Source organism: Ambystoma mexicanum, chromosome 6p (assembly GCF_040938575.1).
Source record: "Ambystoma mexicanum isolate Mex_15411 chromosome 6p, UKY_AmexF1_1, whole genome shotgun sequence".
NCBI lineage: Eukaryota > Metazoa > Chordata > Amphibia > Caudata > Ambystomatidae > Ambystoma > Ambystoma mexicanum.
The window spans coordinates 1,007,571,919-1,007,587,011 of NC_090935.1; the positions used below are offsets into that span (position 1 = coordinate 1,007,571,919).

General features: G+C 45.9%; 1 protein-coding gene and 1 long non-coding RNA gene across 3 annotated transcripts in view; one reads left to right on the plus strand and one right to left on the minus strand.

Moving 5' to 3' along the window:
• The window catches only part of SLC12A2 (solute carrier family 12 member 2), a 908,845-nt gene that overhangs the window by 751,335 nt on the left and 142,417 nt on the right, over positions 1-15,093 (plus strand). For both annotated transcript variants that reach the window (XM_069625621.1, XM_069625620.1), the window contains one exon: positions 1,338-1,449. In XM_069625621.1, the coding sequence (XP_069481722.1) occupies positions 1,338-1,449 (112 nt within the window). The remainder of the gene's footprint in view (positions 1-1,337; positions 1,450-15,093) is intronic.
• Positions 1-15,093, minus strand: part of LOC138510142 (uncharacterized) — a 240,658-nt gene that overhangs the window by 4,407 nt on the left and 221,158 nt on the right. The window lies entirely within an intron of this gene.

Sequence of the window (15,093 nt, forward strand, 5' to 3'; positions counted from 1 at the left end):
AAGGCTGTCCTGTTGTTTCTTTTTTGCCACCTATCTGGACAATGTTTGGGTTGCTGTTCATTATCACAATGGTATCATATGATCGTGATTTGCTATACCTTTCCAGTAGGGCATCTATTTGAGAAATCCATTGAGAAACTAACTTGATTAGGAAGGGAGCAAGATTGTTTGTTTGATTGTTTATTTGTATAGCGCCTAAACACAATGTGTTTCAAAGCGCTTCAAGGAGGAAGGGAGCATGGGAAAATACAGTTACGTTCTTTTAGGTCCTTGAAACAATTCAGAATGTGAGAAAGAAACTATCATAACAGATAGTACAAGTGCATGGAACAGTAAGGGAGAGGTGGGGAAGGAAAAAAGGAGACAATACTAGCAGTAACATTACTATGCCTGACGGCAATTGTTGCAGTGCAAGCATGACAAGAGAAACAACAACAAGTGACTATCTTAAAGGGTCAGCATTCGAGATAGTACTGGGGAGGGAAAGTAGGGGGACAGACCAGCTTTTATCAGAGGTCAAGGGACATTGATAAGAATAAGTGCTTTGGTAGTAGAAATGTGAAAGGGGCACAGGGAGAAGATGGCTGCAGAAGGCAAGCAACTACAATTACTATGCCTGACGGCATTTGGGGTAGTGCCAGAGTTAGACTGAAGGAGGGAAAGAAAGGGATGGTGGGCGGAGGGAGGGGGGGAAGTCAGAAGGGGGGGTTCAGCATGCGAAGCAAGCAGAGGGAAGAGTCAAGGTACAGAAGGCAAGGGGTGAAAGGGAGGGGAACTAGGAGACAATGGGGGGGGCAAGGGGTGAGGCAGGGACAGAGAAAGAAGGAAGGTGTAGGGGCAGTAGGGACGCACAGGAAAGACACAAGGGTAGAGTGGACAAATAGATGGACAGGGGACAGAAAGGGCATACAGGTGGTTGCGGGGGCAAGGGGCGACACAAATGTTCGCGAGGACATGGGGGACATGCAAAAAGGTTGGTGGGGGCATGGGGATACAAAAGGGTCGTGGGGAAATGGGGGGGACACAACAAATGGGGTTGGAGGGGGCTGAAAAGGATGGCATTAGGGTGGAAGGGGGGGCTCAGCCAGACAAAATGGGGGCATTGGGGTCGGAGGGGGGATTAGATTTGGCTCAGATCACCCAAATGCAATGGATCCTGATGGGGCATGCCTCTTGGTGATCGGAGTAGCAGAGTGAATGATTATGCAGGCACAAAAGAGAATCTGATATTTATTTAAATGTAAAATGCTATGTTAGAAGGACTTTTAAAATTGAACAAATTGTAAAACCTGGTTTCTTTGTTCATATTTTCTTTCTCTCCTTCTGTTCTACCAAAGGTCTCACACTGTTGATCCCGTACCTACTAACCACGAAAAAGAAATGGAAGGACTGCAAGATCCGGGTGTTCATTGGTGGGAAAATAAACAGAATAGATCATGACAGAAGAGCGTAAGTTATATGTTCATGCTTTGTTAGGGCAGTTGCAGCATTATAATGTGGTATCTGAATGCACATGGGACATTCACCTTTTTAGTGTTCTTGCTATGCATATTTGTTGTACTATGAAGCAGATATTGGAATCATTGTACATTGGTGCACATGAAACTGTGCCCTTTATATGTTGACTAAAAACTAGTGGTGGTTTTGGTTGATTCAATGGATATAATAAGCTGCTGAAGCAGAGCGAACTGCTTTAAAGCAGGATTATCCATCTCAGCCAAATCCTCTTGCAATATTGGTTTAATGAAAGTCTGTTTTAGGAAAGTATTTTTAGATTCTAGAATGATTTGGACTTGCAGAGCCAGATGCTTGCAGCTTGCTTCTGGTATGGCTGTGAACACATTAGATAACTTTAATTTGAATGTGTCAATACGTGTATGTGCTGTGTTGGGGAGAATTGTCATTTCTGTGCTAATTCGCTTCAACCTTAGAGACCCCCAGGATATTTTGCTGGACTGTAATTTTAACCGTGGTGTGAGTGGGCCCTTTTTCTCACTCAAGTGTTTTGACCTGATTTGGATTACATGTTTCCTTAGTTTTTGTAGTGTAACAAACTCCATAGGCATCTACTTTTTGTATGGTGACACATAGCACCTTCAGTGCAGTGTCACAGAGAAATCCTTTAGATTTCTCATAAGGTTTAAATACCTTTTCTTCTGTGAACTACTGTTCCCAAGAATAGTAAAGTGAAATTGACTTTAATTACCTTTTCTCTTTGTAGGTCCAGCACACACCATCTTATCTTGATTGTTGGGGGTTGCTTAGTAGCCTCTTTTCCTACCTACTTGTGTAACAGTTTTTATGTTACCCTCACTACTTTAAATGGCTGATGGTAGTGGTTTTGTTTTTCTACCATTGTGCTTTTCTACCGCAGGCTGAATCTTCAGCTGCAGTATAGCACTCATGGATGACCATTTTGTCAAAATGGCCCCAATCCTCTTTTTTTGTGATTTTCTGTTTTACTCTGCGTGCCAAGCCAGGTTTGAACCCTTTGTTCGCTTTGCCTTTGGCGGGCTTCAGTACTAAAACCTGCCTCTGATAATTTTTCTGGAAGGGCAGGAAGTGAGGCAGGTTCCCGACCTGTTCTTTGTCTTTAGGAATTCCTGAATACACCCAGTCCTGATTGGCTGAATGGCTGTCCTGTCAGGACAGCTAACCTGCTGTTTGAGTGACAGCTAGGCTGTGTATGAATGGGAGAAACCCGATTAAAAGGTGAGGGTTTTGGAACTGAAGACAGAGTCGACCACTGGGAATAACAACCCGACGAAGAAACCGTGAACGAAGCTTGCTGCATCCTCCTGGACCGTTGAACTGCCCGGTGAATCCCTGCTTCTGTGCTGAAACTCCTTTTTCTAATCGACAAGAGAAGCTCCGAAAGGGACGACTTCCCTTCGGTTAGTGATACCAACTAACCCCGAGACCAACTCCACTGGACCATCTTCCCTAACTGGCTGTACTTTGCTGCTGCAGGAAGAGACTGCCAGGTGTCGAGAAATTCGTAATCTAGTGCAACATCTGGGATCCAGCCAAAAGCTCCAAGACCCTGTAACTGCCGCTGACGACCTAATTGCTGTGCACGAGTCCTCCAGACGTCCTCCCTCTTGTCCCCAAGACTGAGGCCCAGGAACCCAGGATCTGCATCACTGCAACCAGACAGAAGCTAGCTGGACCACTCTTCTAACCAAAGGTACTGTTCTGACTTGGAGTACTTACCTCAGTGTCTTTAGCTTTGCTCTTCTCAGTTGAGACTTGCAGTAGCTCCCTTGCTAGTGTTGATTTCAGCTCTTTCCTGCATAGCTTGTGACCCTACAGTGACTTTTCCTCGACAAACTCTCTAACTTTGTGCAAGACTTTACTATCTAAGAAGTGCCTCAGCTCCATAGACTTTGCTCCAATTGACTTTGGTTGTCCTGGCTCCCTGCAGACTCTTCTAGTCCATTTGACTTTGATTCTTACTCTCCCTCACAGGTAATACATTGGTTTTAAACTAATATTGCTAGGAAAGGTTTTTATCTAGACTTCATTGGAAGATTTAAAAGTGCTCAAATGCTCTGAGAACCTGTTTAGAGTATCTGCTAGCTTTGTGGTGATTCTGGAAAAGTATTTGAAAGTGTATTTGATTGCTGCATATATTGACCTTATTAAAGAATGCTTATTTAAAAACTATTGTTAAGTAATTATTTATAACACCCTTAAGTATAAGTGTTAAGTGGCTACTTGTATTGGTTGATTTCATTGCTACAGCTCACATTTACCCCTCTTGAGATAAGCCTGGCTGCTCAGTCACACTACCAACTTGTGTAGTACAGGACTATATCAAAAAGTGGGTTACCTAATACCAAGATGACCAGGGTTGTGTAGTCTCCCACAGGGTTACTACATCAGTTCTTGCCTAACATGCTGTGGGTGTGTTAGGATAGTTTTTCTAAAGTCCAATTTAGGGCTTCAAAAAACAAAACTGAGGCAGTAAAAAACTCCTCTCTTTAGTATAAGGCTGTCCCGCTTGAGAATGTTGTAGGCACAGTAGGCTGTAGTTTGGAACAAAGACATTGTAGCATACATACAGTCCAAAGAAAAACTCGGACACTATTGTAAATATAATGCTTTATTATAAATACATATAGCTCAAGATAAATCCTGGGACAGGTAAGTACCATCACAAATCATATAACCACGATTATAAAAACCAACTCAATACTTTGTTAGGGGAGTTTTCCTAAAGTCGCACCTGGAGGTAAGACTTTGATAAACTATCCCAATGGTTCGTAGATCCCCAACTCTTAATATCAGTCTGTGCTACTGCTGGAACCTTGGTAGAGGGGCAGAGCAGTCAGGCTTATCTTAAGAGGAAAATGTGGGCTGTAGCTAAGTACACTGAATGTGGTTACAACATTTACACATAAATGTATATTAAATATAGATGCATTATATTTACACAAGAATTACCTTTAATTACTTAGCACAATAAACCAAAACACTTAGGAATACTTTTCAAAGGCCACTGCTTAGTTTGTAGTTGCTTGTGTTGCATTTGTTGCAGATTTTGACAGGAATTACAGTTCTATCTTATTATCGGTAATAACACGCACTCGCGAATCTTAGAAGAAATATGTTGAAGACATTTACTCTGCATACACATATAAGATAGTGACTTTTCGGAAGGCTAATATTTGGGTAGTGTTATACTAGCAAGGCCTCAGGTTCTTCGCACAGCAAGTCTTTTACGTTCCAAAATACAACCGTAGCTAAATGCAGTTCGAAGAGGGCTTAAAGTCTTGACAAGTGGCACACTATGACATGTTCCTGTGGATACTTTCCAGTCTCTGGCACGGCTTTCATCAACTTCTCTGGTCACTCTGCATTTTTGGCGCCTTTTCTGCAGCACCAACAAAGTGATTCGAAAAATGCCAAGGATGACTACAAGACCCTCAAATCCCTAGGCCAATTAACCACCAAACACCCAAATCAAAGAGGTAATGGCAATTTTCGTCGCCCACGCGGACAGAATTCCCAGAGAAGAACCAACTATTCCCAGGGGCAAGGTACACCATGGAACAACCAGCAGTCTACCCACAGTTATGGCAGGGGTAATAAGAGGACGTGGTAAGGGTAGAGGCAGCCCTAGTAGAGGCGGCATGCCTCCACCAAAACAGTGACGTTCCGTTCAGGGTCCCTTCTCACGCATCCTCAGTAGGGGGACGAATTACCAACTTCACCCAAGCTTGGGAAGGGATCACATCAGACAGATGGGTCCTGTCCACAGTGTCCGCAGGATACTGCATAGAACTGTTAGTGTCCCCGAGACCATCCGCCACGTCAAAGAGAACACTCATTAGACCACCAGAAGATCCTCCTCGAAGAGATCGCCAATCTTCTAGCAAAGGACGCAATAGAACTCGTCCCAGGACACCAGGTAAACGAGGGTATTTATTCAACTTACCTCCTTGAGCCAAAAAATGATTTGACAATGCGCCCAGTATTGGATTTAAGGCCTGCAAACAAGTATGTCAAGCCCCAAAAATTTTGCATCACAACTCTCCAAGAGGTAATCCCCCTCCTAAATAAGGGGGATTACATGGCAACATTGGACATGAAAGATGCTTATTTTCATATTTCCATGTTCCCAGCGCACAAAAGATACTTGCGCTTCAAGGTGGCCAGTCAGCACTACCAGATCAAGGTACTGCCCTACGGGATAGCCTCGGCTCCAAGGGTATTCACCAAGGTACTGGCGGTGGCGGCGGCACACCTACGCAGGGAGGCAATCCCAGTGTACCCTTATCTCGACGACTGGCTCATCACGGGGGAGACCCCAGTAATTTGTAGAACAAACATTCAAAGAACGATCAACCTCCTCTTCGAATTAGGTTTCTCCATAAACGAGAAAGTCAAGTCTTGTGCCAAGCACCTCCAATCAGTTCCTAGGAGCTGTCCTAAATGCACAAGAGGGGTTGGCCTTTCCATCAGAGGAAAGAATTCGGAATATACTGCTGCAAATTCCGCAATATCAGGCCGGTCGCCAGATAACGGTACGCAAAGCAATGCGTTTGCTGCGCATGATGGCGTCATGTATTTACCTGGTGCCCCACGCGCGCCTACGCATGCGTCCCATGCAAGAATGGTTGGCGAAACAGTGGTCTCAGGCAAGTGGTCAGTGGGACGATCTAGTGGTCGTTTCGCCAACACTTGTACAAAGTCTTCAATGGTGTACAAGAGAAAATCTGTCCAAGGGGAAAACCTTTTACGATCCCGAAATACAGGCGGTAGTCACAACGGACGCATGCGTGTCGGGGTAGGGAGCTCACCATCTCCACCACACAGCTCAGGGTCTCTGGTCTCACTCAGTGGCCAAGAATCATATCAACATGCTAGAGCTTCTGGCAGTATTCAGAGCGCTTCAAGCGTTCGAGCCCTACCTGTTGAACATGTCAGTGCAGATCCGGTCGGACAGCACTACCGCCATGTTTTACCTGAACAAACAGGGGGGGGGACTTGTTCGCCAAATCTGTCCAAGATTGCCCAAACAATTTGGATATGGACACTCAGATGGAACATCTTCCTGTCATCTCAACATGTTCCAGGGGATCTCAATTCTCTGGCGGACGCTTTGAGCAGAGATCCCCTCGCAGAGGAACACGAATGGTGTCTACACAGAGAAATCGTAGAAGATATATTCTCTCAGTGGGGGTTTCCCCGCTTTAGACCTATTCGCCACAAGCGAAAACAGACAGTGCCCGGGATTCGCATCCAGGTTCTCCCAACCAGACTCCCAGGGGAACGCCCTGTGGATGAACTGGTCAGGGATGTTTGCGTACGCTTTTCCACCAACTCCTCATCAGGAAGGTGGTCAACAAGATGAACAGAGAATCGATGACGCTCGTCCTGGTTGCTCCCATGTGGGCGAGACAACCGTGGTTCCCACACCTACGCAGACTAGCGGTGTGCGAACCCGTCAAACTCCCGGGCTGGTACAACCTACTGTCCCAGCACCAGGGTCAGAAAGTGCATCCTCAACCCAACTCAATGAACCTGGCAGCATGGCTCCTGAGGTCATAGAGTTTGTACATCTCAATTTGCCGCAGAGATGTATGGACATCCTAAAAGAGTCTAGGAAGCCAAACACGAGGCACTGCTACTTTGACAAATGGAGAAGATTTGTGATCTGGTGCCAGAATAAGCAAATCAACCCTGTTGATTGCACTACTTCCACAATTGTCACATACATGCTCCACCTGCTGGACGCAGGGTTGGTTTTTAACTCGCTAAAGCCCTGTCAGCATACACCACCTCCCATTCCAAGGTGTTGTGGTGGAAAGTACCGGTGGTTACAGCCTTCATGGAAGGAGTAAAGAGACTTCACCCTCCAATTTCAAACCCACCACCAGGATGGGACCTTAACGTGGTGCTAGCTAAACTCATGGGCCCCCCCATTTGAGCCCATGCATAAAAGCAGTCTCAAACACCTGACTTATAAGACAGCCTTCTTAGTAGCTATTACATCGATAAGAAGGGTCAGTGAAATTCAGGCTCTGTCAGTGCAGGATCCTTTATTTTCAGTTCATAAAGATAAACTGGTTTTACGTACACATCCTAGGTTCTCACCTAAGTTTATTTCTAAATTCCACGTGAACCAGTCCATCGAGCTTCCGGCTTTCTTCCAAGACCCACAAAGCTCAGCTGAAGTGAAACTACACACTGTAGATGTGCGTAGGGCAGTCCTATACTAGGTAAACAAAACCAGACCGCTAAGGAAAACAGACCAACTGTTTGTCTCCGTAGCTACAGGCAAAGAGGGGGATCGATCGTGTCTCTAAAGGTTCCATCTCTAAGTGGATTGTTAACTGTATCCAGCTGTGTTCCTCCCTTTCTGAAAAAACTTTGCCTTTCACGCCAAGAGCCCACTCTACAAGAGGCATTGGGGCCACTCTGGCTTTCATTGCAAATGTACCCCTAGACACCATTTGCAAAACAGCTACTTGGAGCTCTATTCACACCTTTTACTCAGCACTACTGCATTGACACCCATTCCAAGACAGATGCTCAAGTGGGACAAGCGGTTTTAAGACATTTATTTGCTCATGACCCTTCTCACATCCCACCTCCTTCTTCTAACACTGCTTGCTAATCTATGCACAGCATGTGATCTAAACAGATTCCACAAGCCTCAGAAGAGATACATTAGTCACTGTAATCGTATTTCTGATGCTTGTATCTGCTTAGATTCACATGCAACCCACCCTTCCTCTCCTCTGAGAGAAGGCACATGGATGCTTGTAGACTTATCTATCTGCTTGGATTATCTGTACTCCCGCTACTCCTCGTGCTACCTCATGTCAGAAAAAATCAAATCTGAGGGTCCTAGATGCGTGAGGGATCATGGGTACAGTGGACGTCACACTAGGGATAGTATTACTGGCACGCCCTGTGTCAATGCCCATTTTCGAGTTTCAAAAAACAAACTGTAATACTCTGCAGCTTCCACTAGATGTCGGCCTATGCACAGCATGTGAATCTAAGCAGATACAAGCGTCAAACACAATTATGGTGAGTAATGTATCTCATAGGTTAAATGCCCATAAAATACTGACCATTATTTTGCTTACGCAGAGCAGTGTCTACCATTATTATCGCTATCTTCGGACATTTCCCCATGTGGAAAATTCTCCTCCAGCCACTCCAAAGTACTGCACATTTCTGTGCCAAAACAACCGAAAGAAATTATTTTTTCTGCCCTCATACCAAAAAAGTACACACACATAAGAAAAATGAAGTTCACTTACTCTTTTGTTGTAATTTGCCTTTGTTGTACTCCGTGTCTCTGTCGGTCCTGGTTGCAGAGTTTCTGTGAGGTAATTACTTTTTTTTTGTACTGGTATAATCCATTTCATTCTACGTGGTCATTAAATGCATGTTTTTTTTTCACACATTTAGGTTTTCCTACTTATTTACTAGTACTTACTAGTCAATAGTAAGGGGGTCTGTATGTTCTATGTTTCATGTATATAAAGTAAGTAAATGATACTACATATCTCCCAAGATCACATGTTGATAGTGTATATTCAGCAAGAAAACATTATTAACGCAATGTTATGATTAAGTTCCCTTTCAAAAAACCTGTGAAATTCAGTATAAAAAGTGTTACAAGGACGTTCTGGTTAAGTTGCCCTACCAAAAACCTTTACACTTCACTAAAAAAACCTTTCAAACGTGCCATTATGGTTCAAAGTAAAACCGAAAAACCCCTGAAATTCTCCAGTTATGGTAGGCTAAGCAACCATAACTGCCCACACCTCTGTGCACTGCTAACACTTAACACCCAGGACATCAAAGATGACATCACAAATGTCATTGATGACATCACTGATGACATCACATGTGTAGCCCCTTCGTTTTTGTTCACTGCCATGTCTAGGCTAGGTGGGTTTATTTACTGACAGCCAGAAACTTACCTTTGAAAAGGTATTACATTTATAGATATTCTCACATGTTCTTACACTACTTTCCTTAGAATTTAATCGCATCTTTTGATGTACATATATAGCGGAAGAAGCAGGCCTGAAACACAGCAATCATTTTTGTGCGTGAATACAATCATGTACATTATACACAGTTGCTAATGATACTGCCTCTTGTATGCTTACTTCTCCATATATAAGCCCCATCTTTGTATGCATTGTAGTCTATTTATGTTTTGTGTGTATTACTAGAAATATGTAGTAAGTGATGCATTATTAGCAACTTAGTACATGTTTCACAGACCAGAAAAGTGTGATACAGAAACATTCACCTTTTTATTATACAACTTTTGAAAGTACAAACATAGCACCTCTGTGGTGTATGCTGCAGCCAATACCTACATTTCTGTATGAGTAGGTTCCTGTACTAGAAAGAACACTGCAATGGAATTTTCTTTAGAACACTACATTGCGTGATGAAGTATGTACTTTATTACAAATGTCCCGATAATCCCTGATAATTTTTTGCTAAAATTACATTCACAACCCCTTGTCTGAAAAGAAAATGTACATGTGATGTCGTCAGTGATGGCATCAATGACATTGTCATCTTTGATGTCCTGGATATTAGTGTTAGCAGTGCACAGTGGTGCGGGAAGTTATGGTTGCTTAGCCTACCATAAATGGCAAATTTCAGGGTTTTTTCGGTTTTACATTGAACAATAATGGCACGTTAAAGTTTTTTTAGTGAAGTGTACAGGTTTTTTGTATAGTTATTCTAGGTAGGTAAAACCTAAGCCAGACATGTTCTGGACAGGCTAACAGCACGCCAGGGAGGAAGCAGGGTGGAGCAAGACCCAGCTGGGGACACTCATACATTTATCCTAACAGGAATAGTGAAGTGAAGCCAACAGCATTGCTTTTGGGAAGAGGCACAAACCAAGCACAGGTAAGTATTATAACCTTACTTCTGATGCTTGTTAATCCGCTTAGAATCCCATGCTGTGGATATAGTCCAACATCTAGTGGTAACCGCGGAGTATTGCATCTTGCCTTTCGAGGATCGAAAGGGGACGTCGACATGAGCGTGCCTGTAACACTATCCCTAATGCGAAATGTAGTGTACTCAAAATCCGTCAAGTGTCGGGGTCCCTTAGATTGTTTTTTCCGCCCAGCTAGCTGGTCGCCTTATGCGGAGCTCCTACTTACTGCAAAATTGTTATTTCTCGACCGCCGGTAGTTTTTTTTTATCATCGTCCCCTATTCGACGATTACTTCCTAAACCACTGCCGAAGACAGCAAAGAACAGGCTTCAGCGGCGGGTGCTCTGATCGGCACTGCCAACCGCATGGCCTGGCCTTCTGGCCGGCCTATACAGTAGGGATAGCGGGGTCTGGGGGTTTTCTATTCTTTAGAATGTCTCCCCTCTCTTTGCCCTTTTGGTTTTGCTGTCACTCACCTGAGCTATGGACAGGACACATTTACATTTTGCCCTTCCTGTAAGGGAAAATACCCTGGAAAGACCAGCACCTTCGGTGCAATAAGCGTCTTCCCCTCAATCACGACGAGGCTTCCTGTAAGCACTGCCGACTCCTGCGCCCTAAGACAATCAAGGAACATTGAGTAAAGCGGTGGGTGGCCTACGCTATGTCGCAGGCTGAGGGTAGCTCCCCCGCTGCTGCAGCCGCCGAAAGTGATGAGCTAAGCAATGGCCATGGCTCAGATCCTGCTGCCATTGACCTCTCATCGGAGCGTATGTGCTCCACGACGTCAGTCCCCGGCCCCACCAGGCACGACGATAGTCTTGCTATGGGGAATGTACACCCTGGTGACAGGGACACACACGATACCCTTAGGATCAAACACACACCCACAGTACCACCTTAGTGGATCAGTCGAAGCGGTCCAAGGCGCCAACTGGTACGTCGAGTTTCTCGACTGTCCCCGCAACCGCGTCAGCAGCCTTCGTCTGGGCAATCTACAAGTAAGGCCCCAGCACTAAATCTTACAAGAGCGTCAAGACGCCTCTTAAGAGCATGCTGACGCATAAAGCTATGGTTGAAAACAAAAAGACCAGTCTAAAGACACGTTGAGAAGACACATCTGAACGCCCAGAAGGGCAGGAGTATATTCTGAAAGCCCCCAGTCCTTATCGAAGACTCTCCTTGATAAATCTCGGTGTTCTAGGCTAGGGCATCCCCAGGAGGAGCCCTTTACCCCTCTGGACCCATCTGGTACTTCTGCATGGACCAGAGAGAAATTTGAAGGGTGTATGGCCAGGTTGTCTAGGTTTGTTGACGTCTGAGAGGTTCACCCCTAAGAGGCCTAGGGAAGACTACCTTTATCCTGCAGTAGCCAAGTTTCAGAAGACATCCTGCCCTCTTCATGAAGAGGTTTTTGACCTTACAGATCAAGAAGAGACCCTTATTTGCAGGAGGATGATCCCCTTTTTGGATACCACTGATCAGACCTAGGATTGGAGGGGATGACCAGCAGGAGGATGACCCACCCTGGCTTTCACCCACCCATACCTTGGACCCGGATACCATATGTATGGACCCTCCCTCCTCCCCGCCTCTACGTCAGGCTTCACCTGTTGATGACCAGATGGCATTTAATGCCATTCTGAAGAAGGCAGCAGAGCACTTCCAAATAACCACGCAAGAGGCAGTGTTCGATTCAGACTTCATGGAAGACATATTAAATGAGAAGCCTCCTACCAGCCAGGCTATCACTTTGCTCAATTCCATCAAAAGGCGCATCGCCCCTTCCTTGTTAACGCCCTCTCGGACTAGGGCTGTGAACCCTTGGGTGGAAAAATTGGATAAATCTCTTGTGGTTAAGACTACAAGAAAAAGGGCAGGGGTTCCCTTGTCCACGGGCAACGCTCTGCCAGACAAAGAATGTAAGAAGTAGTATGCTCTTGGGAAGAGAGTCACTACTGCAGCAGCATATTCTACCTGCATAGCCAACATCACTGTTGGGGATGATGGCATGCTGCATTTACTTGGTTCCTCACGCACATTTGCGCATGTGTACCATGCAAGAATGCCTCAACAGCCAGTGGTTTCAGGCCAGCAGACAATGGGACGATATAGTGGTTCTCTGGTCAGCCCTCGTTCTCTGCAGTGGTGGTCGAGTAAAAACCTCTTGAAGGGGAAAACCTTCACCCCCGCAGTAGAAGCCACTCTCCCGACATACACATCTCTTACGGGGTGGGGGAGGAGGGGCGGCTCACCTCCTTCAATAGACCGCGCACAGAGTTTGGTCCCAAGCAGTAGCAACCAACCACATAAACCTGTTGCAGTTGCTAGCGGTGTTCAAAGCACTGAAAGCCTTTCAGACACAGTTGCAGGAAAGACGGTACTGATCCACAGACTGCACCACGGCCATGTACTACCTGAACAAACAAGGGGGCACTCACTCTCCAGGGCTGTCCAAACTGTCCCAGAACATTTGGAAGTGGACTCTCAAACACAAGCTGTTCTATTGTCTCAATACGTTCCAGGGGAACTCCATCTTCTAGCAGACGTGCTCAGCAGAGACTTCCCGTTGCCCTTCGAGTACGAATGGCGACTGCACGAAGACATCGTCTCCAACGTTTTCGCAGAATGGGGCTGCCCAGAGATCGACTTGTTCGCAACTCTGGAGAACTCACAATGCCCAGATTACGCCTCCAGTTAGAACGGTCTCTGGATAACATGATCAGGGAAATTTGTTTATGCTCCCGCCTCCCCCCCCCCCCCCCGACTCCCCTTCTCAACAAGATAGTGCACAAGATGCACCAGGAAACGTCACCATGATATTGGTGGCCCTGATGTGAGCATGCCAGCACTGGTTCTCCCATCTGATGGAGATGTCTCTCTGTACTCTGAAACTACATTGACCATACAACATTTTATCTCAGGACAAGGGGGGAAACACTTCACCCATGCCCGCAGACTCTCAATTTAGCGGCCTGGCTCCTGAGATCATAAAGTTCGGGCATCTCCAACTTCCTCAGAGATGCATGGATAACAGAACCAAGCAAGAAACAGAGAAGCAAGAAAACCTAACACCAGACATTGCTACTCCAATAAGGGGAAACACTTTGTCATCTGGTGCAATTCTAAGGGCATCAATCCAATTGACTGCTCTCCCACTCGTATTGTGTTATACCTGACTCGCTTACTAGACTCAGGTCTAGTATTTAATTCCCTGAAGGTTCACTTAGCTGCACTTTGAGCCTATACCACGTCCCAACAGAAAGTGGTGTGGTGGAAGATCCCAGTTATTGAAGCTTTCATGGAAGGGGTGAAGAGAATTCATCACCCCCCCCCCCCCCATTTCTAACCCGGCTCCTGGATGGGACATAAATGTGGTATTAACCAGACTTATGGGGTCGCCCTTTGAATAAATGCATAGAGCCTCGGTTTGCGGCCACATTTATTTCTTCCGCCCAAGGTGTTACCGGTTTTCTTCCCGTCGCCGGCCGAGAGGACTTTGCACTCGCTGGGTGTGGCTAGAGTGCTGAAGTTCTACGTGGACCGCATGAAGAGTTTTCGGAAGACATCACAGCTGTTTGTGAACTTTGGGACTTTGAACCAAGGGAAGGCCCTCTCAAAGGCTTCCATTTCCAGATGGCTCTCCGGCTGCATTATGCGCTGTCACCGGTTGGCCAACCGCCCGTTGCCCGGCCGTCCGAGAGCCCATTCGACCCGAGTGATCGCTGCTACCACGGCGTACTTGTCTGGTGTGCCCCTGCTGGACATCTGCAGGGCTGATACGTGGAGGTCGACGCACACCTTCATGAGATTCTACTGCGTCGACCGGGATTCCAGAGAGGGGTCCAGAGTCGGCCAGGCAGTGCTGCGCAACCTGTTCGCCTGAAGGTGGGCCTGCTGAGGGGGTAAGAGATGCTTACTGTTGAGTTGTATGTAAATGCTTAATGTTGAGCCTTGCCACCTCCCATGGTTGTGCATGTGTGTACTGCTATATATTCTTGTATTCCTGAGCATGTGAATCTATGCCAGACCCCATGCTGGAGAAGGAACAAGTTACTTACCTGTAACTGTTGTTCTCCAGCATGGGTCTGGCATGGATTCACATGTGAACTTTCCCTCCTACCCCTCTGCGGCTCTTCTCTTGGTCCTACTGCCACTAAGTGCTACCAAATCTGAAGATGGCTGCCAGAGGAGGGGCTTAGGTAGAGGGCAGTCATTGGCTGGGGGCAGTATGACCCTGAGACCAGTGATTGGTTATTAGGAGAAAGACAATTCTGAAACGAAACAAACTGATTTTTTCTTTACCGAGGATTCCCAGCCTGACGTCGGGGAATATTCATGTGAATCATGAGAATGTGAATCCATGCCAGACCCATGCTGTAGAACAGTTACAGGTAAGTAACTTGTTCCTTCTTGGAGCATGAGTGTTTTCAGTGGCAGAAGGGCGGGGGTGGGGGGTCTAGTGTCCAACATGCAGGTCAGGATAGGTTCTTAAGTAGCAAATGTCAGAGTTCCTAAGGAAGACTGTTAGAACAAGTACTGACTTTAGAGTCAGTTGAGAGTCCAGGGGCTTCAGAGAAGACACCCTTAGAGGATTCCAGCAGGGGCCTGTGTGCACTGGACAAGGACTCCATTCACAGAAAAAACCCAAAACT